The sequence below is a fragment of the Nicotiana tabacum genome, chromosome 2 (genome assembly GCF_000715075.1).
Source record: "Nicotiana tabacum cultivar K326 chromosome 2, ASM71507v2, whole genome shotgun sequence".
Lineage (NCBI taxonomy): Eukaryota > Viridiplantae > Streptophyta > Magnoliopsida > Solanales > Solanaceae > Nicotiana > Nicotiana tabacum.
Window position 1 is genome coordinate 3,681,230 of NC_134081.1, and position 9,100 is coordinate 3,690,329.

Here is a 9,100-nt window from a genome sequence, read left to right on the forward strand (position 1 = left end):
ACAGAAAAAGCTAATACTCCACTAATGCAAGTAACAATCAAGAATTGTACACCATGTATGTTTATTATCAGCTTCATGTCAAAGAATCCTGGTAAAATAACACTATTCATCAAGCAATCATAATCATAAAAGTCACCACACCTGGAATGAGAATCTTGAGCGAGCAATGTCATTCCAGTCCAGGACTCTCAAAAGAAGCCCCAGTGCCGCAAACCTGCACATTGCACAACTTAAAAGAGTATATATTAGCAGGATATATCTGCAAATTATGCCTTCAAATCTTCATAGTGTAGCAAATTAGCAGTGAACGAGAGGGGGATAGAAGAAAAGAATCAGTGGAAAGTAATTATGCACTAAAAATGTTATAATCAAATCATTCAATATTACGTCCCATCAACTAAACTATGGCTAGTATCGCAAACGCACACTGAAGGAAGGGTACTCTTTCCTAAAAACTATCATTCTTCGGCTGGCCAAAAGGAGACTCATCATTTGGCCACTTATCGACACCAGAACTTCCAGCTTCCTGCAAGGGATCTATATCCCACAACACATCTGACAAACCGGCGCTAACTCCAAAGTCCGGGACATCATAGTTGCTAAGACTACCCCATAACTCAATGCCAGTACTTGACATACCAGCACTGGCTTCAAAACCCATGCTCCATACTTCCTCTTCTTTCACCATACTTTCTATACCTGGTGAGGAAAATCCTAAGATGTTCTTCTCCTTTGCCAACTCCTCCGGGAAAGAGACAAAGCACTCAGGCATGACTTCTAATTGAGGGCTAGCTACATTCCTCCCCTCAAAATGAGAGTCTTCGGGGTTAAAGTTCAAAGCTCCTTCTATAACCCGTTCTTGATTTTTAAAAAGCATTGCTTCTGCACCAAAACCAGTTTCAGGAAGTTGTTGATCCACAACCAGATTGATGTCGGGGTTCTCAAAGGATGTAACCAGGTCTTGAAAATCAGGCATGAACTTGACTATCTGCCCTTCAATGGAAGACTCCACTCTATCCTGATCGTGTGGCTGATGTTTAACGAATTTCCTCATTGTTCTTGGAGAAGTAATTTTTCCTTGTTCCTTCATCTGCCGAAGACGAGCCAAGAATGTGGGATTCTGAAACACCTTGGCCAAGAATGAAACCATCTGTTTCTGTCTCAGTTCTGCAGCCTGAAGCTTTTCATTAACAACTTCCATTTGTTGGACCGTCCCACGCTGCTGCTGCTGCAATTCAATGACTTCCTGCATCATCGAGCTCTTCTCCTTCCTCAGTTTCTCTATCTCATCCATTGCACCTTTCCCTGCTTCAGCAGATGAACTTCCCGCCTGATGCGACTGAGGTGATCTTCGCCTCTGTATGTTCTTCAACAAATGCTTCTTTCCTCTCAAGAACCCTTCGTTCGCAAACTCCCACCTGTCAGCATCAACTTTGCGAAATCCCTGGACAAAATCGCCCAAAAAAATGATTTAAAAAATGAAGCCAGCATGCCTACAACATGAGAATACATTCATTATTCATATAACACAATGAAATCTTTACACAAAACCAGATGGTAGCTGTCAAATTTTCATGAGTTCCAGAAGCTGCATTACACTAGAAATACACAATCAGTACATATTTTGCAATAAAAACCGTATATATATAAAAACTATAGAAAGCTTAAACAATCTGTTTAATCAAAACCTCAGAATTCTACCTGCAGAATTTGATGAACCTCCCAAATTCAGCAGATTAATGCAGGGAGATGCTCTCAGCATTTTAGCTTTATCTACAAGCCCAAATCACGAACAGCGCAATCTCTTTATCATTTTCCTTAAGATCCAACACTTTAAAATCCACCAACAATCTCAAAAAACATCCATTTACACAAGGTACCAAAAATCCGATAAACTATTAAGAAAAATCGTTTCTCTAATGTTATTTACAACTGCAGCCACTACGAATTACAACAAGAGAAAACTATTTACATTTACATTTCTAAAAACATCATCACCGTTCCAAATTATTACAACAACTACTACTACTTCGCCTCAATCCCGAGCAAGTTGGGTCGCCTACATGAATCTTCACTGAGCGTGTTATTACAACATAAAATTTACAAAAAGTGAGGGGAAAAAAAACAAAGATACATGAAAATCTCCAACAACAATTACATACAAGGTAAAAGAATTAACAAAAAAAGGGAGGCAAGAGTTAGAGAACTAGAGTACTAACACATGAGCCAAATATTCTTGGCTTTGTGCTAAGGTGATACCCACATAAGTATTAAGCTGTCTCACAAAGCTGGAGAAATTGTTGTGCTTGAAATTCTTTGGAAGAATCATTCTTGAAAACTCCACTGGGTCCCACACTACAAAGCTTTCTCCTTTACTACCCCAAGAAATGATAAAATCCAATGAAGAGTCATCAACTAAATCAAAAGTCTTTGACAAAAATGGTGGAATTTGTGTCCCATGTAAACACTCCATAGGCTGCACCACACCTAATCCTTCCTCCCCAGCTGAAAAAGCTTCAAGATTGATAAAAGGAGAAGATGGGGGCTCAGAAAACACAGCAAATTCAGGGTCCATAGTAATACTGTGTGGTGGCAATGTAGCAGATTCTGACCCAGGAGGGCGAAAATTTGGGTTTTTATCAAAAGGGTTCATATGATTTTTTTTCAGAACAATATAAAGATTGGATTTTTATGGATCAAAAAGAGAGAATTTCCAAAAGGGTGTTTGATAAAATGAAGGACGGTGAAAACAAAGGGGGTTAAGAGAGGTTTATATAGGTAACGCCGACATAGAAACAAAGAAATATCTGAAAGCAGCAACTGTGTTAAGTCGGTGGAGTTATTCATTTGGAGTGACATTTTCTTGTATTGTATGGTTGTCTGAAAATGAAAAAGATTTTTGAGGAACCGACCCAGGTTATTTCTTGTTGTGGGGGAGGAAGATGAGCAGGTGTGGTCCAGTTTAAGCAAAGAAAATAACTAAAGATGCAGATATTTTTGTGAAAAAGTTTGAACTTTTTTGGAATAATTTGAAGAGTAGTAATATTGAATTCAAGAAGAATGGTGAGTTGGTCAAATGAGTTTTTGAAAATGGGATAGAAAAATAAATTTTGAAAGTTGAAATTGTATTTGGACATTTATTTTATCTGAAAAGAATTTAAAGTTTGGTGGGGAGAAAACTTTAAAATTTTCTTAAAGTACTCGAGTTATTTTTAAGATTTGAAGATTTAAATTTTAAAATCTACAAAAAAAAATTGTTAAAATCTATAAATAAATAAATATTTGGAAATAAAATTTGAAAAAAGAACTTCCAATTTTTATGGCCAAAACAGGAGCTTAGTCAAGGCTTTAATGTGATATAGGAAACAACAAAAAAAGAATAGTGAGTTGCAAATGGAGATATTGAAAATAAGAGTTTTTTATAGTATTAAATTAAAGGAGTTCTGTGTTTGTGGGGTGCCACTATTTGTCTTCTGTATTAAGCAAACATTTGTTGAGTATCTTTACAACTGTGTGAAAATAGGGAGGAGTCCATTAATTTCAATGCACGTGCACTTGCTGTAGCCTCATTTCATTGGCTGAAACTTGATTCTTTCTCATTTTGTCTGCTTTTAGATGGAAATTATCATTTGACGTCTTTCAATGTTTTTCTTTCTTTTTTCCTTGGCATAATACACATTTTGCCCTGACCACTCAATCTTTTCAAGCCGTATCTAATATCACACTCTCCAATCAAAGGATGACGCGTGTCATAACGCAAGAGAAAGTGGTGTCTTAGATATATTTTAAAAAGATTAGATGTATAAAAGGTTGTTCGTGGTCAATAAGTGTGTCAAATATATTTGATCTTAAGTTCGGGGTAAACTATGTATTCTACCTTTTTTCTTGGATACATATTTTGCCCCGCTCTAAACTTTTCCCAACAATTCCCAAAATAATTGTAGTAAAATTTTCTTATACACCTAATTTTGTGACGTTTTACCTCTATTTCATGTTTGAAGTGAATCTAACTTTAGTGAAATGACATGATAAATATAATGTTATTCACCTAGAAAAGAAGGTTAAGAAGAAAAGAATTTATTTTATTTTATTTTTACCTTTCTTATCTAAGTGTAACCTTCTACTTTTTTTCTTCTAATTAATAAACCACCAACCTAAAAGTACTTTTTTCTTCTCTCCCCTTAACAACCGAACAGAAAATGAAAAATGAATCAGACAGAGAGGTAGACTAGAAATTTATTCAGACAAAAATACTACTCTTTCTATTAAAGAAACTCTTCACCCTCGTCTCCAAACTCCATTTTTTATTTTCTGTAGTCTTTTCCCACTCGCCCTTTTCTTACCTCTCTGGTGGAAAAAAAAGGGAGAAACGGAGGAAAAGTATCAAAACAAGATTATTAGGTAAATTTGCGTATAAGGCGCGTGAACAATATCATTCAATATCAATTTGGAGGGTATTTGTTCCACTTCGAACACATATAAGAGTATGGGATTCTCACACAAATTTAGATGAAGAGACTACTAGGATAAGTCTAGGAGGCAATATATAGATATATTTTTCAATTTTTCTTGAGCATGGTAATATTGATGTATGGCTTAATTACTCTTCATCATATGTTGGTTAAGGCAAAGGGACTTGTGTAACGACCCGACCGGTCGTTTTGAGTTCTAGAGCGTCGCTTAGCGGTTTGAGGCCTTGAGTAGCTTCACTTCATGTTTTATGACTTGTATGCATAGTCGAAATCGAATTTCGGGAAGATCAGACTTGATTCGGATGAAAAATTCTAATTTTGGAAGCTTTAAGTTGGAAGAATTGATTAAGGTTTGACTTTTGAGTAAACGATCTCGGAATCAGGATTTGAAGGCTATAATAGGTTCGTATGATGATTTCGGACTCGGGCGTGTATTAAGGTTGAGTATCGGGCGGTCCGGGAGCATTTCAGCGGCTTATTATGGAAAGTTAGCATTTTGAAGGTTTTAGAATTTTATAAGTTTGGTTTGAAGTGGATTATGATGTTATCGATATTCGTTTGAGGTTCCAAACCTTGGAATAGGTTTGTATTGTGACTCATGACCTGTACGCAAAGTTTGGCGTCATTCTGGAGTGTTTTGTTATGATTCGGATGCGTTCGTCAAAGTTTAAATGTTTGAAAGTTTAAAGAAGGTTTCGATCGTCGATTCATAGTTTTGATGTTGCTTGGTGTGATTTGAGGCCTCGAGCAGGTTCATGTCATATTTTGGGACTGGTTGGTGTGATTGAACGGGGTCCCAGAGGCTCCGGGTGTGTTTCAGGATGGTTTCGGGACATTTCTCCCAGTTTGTTGTTGTTGTTGTTAGTTCTGGTTTTGTTATTCGCGAACGCGAAGGGATTCACGCATTCGCAAAGAAGGAAGAGCGGAAAGGCAGGGGGGATCCCACCATATGTGAACGCAACAAGGCAGTCGCGAACGCGGTGAGTTGGGCTGGCAGTGTTCCCTTCACGAACGCGGAAGGACAACCGCGAACGCGATGAGTTGGGCTGGCAGTGCTCCCTTCACGAACGCGGAAAGACAATCGCGAACGTGAAGGAGGGGTTTCAGGTTGGGGGCAATGGGCCATCGCGAACGCGATGCTGTGTTTTTGTCAGGCCTTCGCGAACGCAGCCTTGGGCTCGCGAACGCGATGAAGGACGGGGCTTAGGCAGATTGTTTTAACTTGGGATTTTGCTCATTTCACTCATTTTCTCTCTTGGTTTGGGCGATTTTAGAGGGCTTCAAGGGGAGATTTTCATCATCTATTGCAAGGTAAGTAATTCTTGCATATTGTTAGCTTACTACATTGATTCTACAAGGATTTACACATAGAAAAATTAGTGGAAATTTGGAATTTTGGTAAAAAACCTAGAATTTGGTATTTTGAATTTTTACCACTAAATTGGACATGGAATTTAGGATAAATTATGTATTTGAGTTTGTGGCGTTATGAGTAAAGTTTATCTTTAAAAATTTTCGGAATCCGTACACGTGGGCCCGAGGGTTAACTTTATTGACTTTTCGAGCGGAGTTGGGAATTGTTATTAATTCATTAATTATAAGCATTGGAGTATATTTTGATTGATTTGCACATTGTTTGACTAGTTTCGAAGCGTTTGGCTTTGAGTTGAGGTGTTAAAGAGGCATTGGAGACGGTTATGAAACTTCGGAGCGAGGTAAGTTTCACGACCCAAATCGATGGGCCGTGACGAGTGCCCGAGTTCTATCTGTCGAACACCCCCAAGCATATGTCTAAGATATAAATTTAAAATAAGTGTAGGTCATGAATAACTCTGGCAATAAACTACTGATTCATGTGAATAACATACGCGGGAAAACATGCCCAAAAGACATATATACATATATATACGGAATACGGTTGGGCGAGCTGACAAGGCCACACACTATCCAACTATACATGACTGTCTACAGACCTCTAATGGAGTGTACAACTGTATAAAGAATAGGACTGGGTCCCGTCATACCCATATATGTATACAATAATATCGTACCAAAACACAATAGCAGCTCCGGATCAAATGAAGTACACCAATTCTCGTTGAGCAAGGATCCTAAGAAGGGGGGTTGTCAGCCTGTCTACCTGCACCTGCGAGCATGAAACGTAGGCCCCCATAAAATAGGGGTGTCAGTACGAATAATGTACCGAGTATGTAAGGCATAAAAATCAGTATATAAAAGACATGAAAGAAACATGGAGTAAAGGACTCAACCTGTAAGTCTGAATAGCTCTGTGAATCATGAAACATTTATAATGTCATGCATATGCATATAAATGTCATATCATGCATAGGTATATGCATACATAACATCATCAAGCCTTTGAGGGGCATCATCATATCATCTCGGCCCCTGTGGGAGAAATCATCAACGTATACCAGCTGATCAGGTGGTGGTGCGTATATAACGCCATAACCTTTCCCCATACCCCATATACATATACTATACGCGTATATAACGCCATCTGGTCATGGGTCAATATACATGTATAAATAAATGCAATGCATAATGAAGTAAGTCAATAAGATCTCTCAAAATGTCATGAGACCCATGAACATGCGATATGATAGTAGGACATATAGGGAATCAAGAACATAGGCAACCCTAGTACTTCTAAGAATAGAATCATTTGTGAAAGTTGCGTGCTTGCTCGTTTCGTTATATCATATGGATCATGCCAAAAGGAAAGAAAGGATAGCCTTAACATACCTCAAGTCATCATTGCAGGAACGCATGTACATCTTCAATTCCAACTCCCATCGATCACAGCAACATCAACAACCAACATCTGCACGCAATAAGTAGTGACGAGTTAGAACAAAGGTCGGGTCCAACACCAATAGCCAATAACAGTTCATAACAACGTAAAGCAAGGAATAAAAGAAGTAACTCAGAGATAGAATGCTCAGCTTAATCATGCTTTCTGAAAAATAGTTCTGCCTTTTAAGTATATCAGTGAAAATCCAAATCATTTACCGAGGTTGCCAAAAATATGAGTAAGTTTGAAAACAGTAATTTTTTCCAAAAAAATCCTTTCAACCATAGATAAGATGTTCCATTTTTCTTTCCAGATAGCAAGCGTAAAATACATCTATATGCCCATATGTCAATACATGTGAGAAGTCATGAATGACGTGATATCGTACCGCGTGAGAAAAATACATCTATATACTTGTATGTCATGTGTACATGTCAATGCAATGTATCCCAGAGACAAACTCATGTACTTACACTCTCATAGTACTCATGCTCCCATAGTACTCAATCTCACTGTCTCGCACTTTCCACTCATCATGCTCAATCACTCGGTACTATATATGGCCAATCCGGCCCAAGAAAGATCTATCCTGGAATATATACATCAACTGACCATCAGTCACTTAGTACCGAGTAGTGCTAATCCAGCACGTGGGGAAGATCCATCCCCAGGTATAAATGTTTCGGACAAGATCCATTTTCAGGGAAGACCCATCCCTCAATATAAATCAACCGCGCTCACTGGGTGTGTGTGCAGACTCCGGAGGGGCTCCTTCAGCCCAAACGCTAAAATCTGCATGGACAACTAACGTGCTCTAGTATCAATATCTCAAAATCAGGCCCTCGGCCTCACTCAGTCATCAACCTCTCCAGTCTTTCGGGTTCATAATGACATGACTAGCCCAAAATGATGATATGATATATCAATAAATAGTAACAGAGACTGATATATGATATGCAATGAATATGACTGAGTATGACATTGCAATGTAATCAAATAACTTAACAGTAGTAATTACCCTAATGGGTCCCAACAAAATAATCATGTAGCCTAGACATGGTTTCTAACATGAATCACAACTCGATAACTCTAGTACGTAGAGATTTCATGATCAAAGATAAGTCCAGGTAACTACACAATACTACAGAAATAACGGAGTCACAGTTCACACGGTGTACGCCCATACGCCCGTCACCTAGCATGTGCATCACCTCAACACCAAACACATAACACGTATAGTCAGGGCTCATACCCTCAGCTCCAAGATTAGAAGAGTTACTTACCTCGAATAAGCCGAATCCAATGTCGAGCAAGCCAAACAATGCTCCAGAAATTCCATTATGCGCGTATCGACTTCTAAACAGCTCAAATCTAGGCACAATTAATTTGATTCAGTCCACACAACTTATAGGAATTTAATTCCATATTAAAATACTAATTGTTTCCCACAAAAATCTGAAATTACACTAAAAATTTACCAGTGGGACCCACGTCTTGGAATCCCACAAAAATTATAAAATATGAACTCCCATTCAACCACGAGTCCAACCATACCAAATTTACCAATTTCCGACAACAACTCGACCTTAAAATCCCTAAATCTCATTTTCAATTCCCTAGGCCCAAATCCTCTAATTTCACCTCAAAAATACGTAATCTAGTCAAAATACTCAATGATATTCCAATATTATTGACTAACAATGGTCACAAGTGACTTACCTCAAGTTTTTCCGTGAATTCTCTCTGAAAAATCGCCTCAACTCGTGTTGGAAATGTCCAAAAATGCCAAAATCCCGCAACCCCTCTGATTTTA

General features: G+C 38.2%; 1 protein-coding gene across 1 annotated transcript; it reads right to left on the reverse strand.

The window, feature by feature from the left end:
* Positions 1–332: 332 nt before the first annotated feature.
* Positions 333–2,210, reverse strand: LOC107795734 (heat stress transcription factor A-3). The gene is made up of 2 exons (XM_075230005.1): positions 1,702–2,210; positions 333–1,444 (listed from the first exon to the last, which is right to left on the reverse strand). The coding sequence occupies exon 2, from the start codon at positions 1,292–1,294 to the stop codon at positions 449–451; it is 846 nt and encodes a 281-aa protein (XP_075086106.1). The 5' UTR covers positions 1,295–1,444; positions 1,702–2,210; the 3' UTR covers positions 333–448.
* Between the last annotated feature and the right edge of the window lie 6,890 nt (positions 2,211–9,100).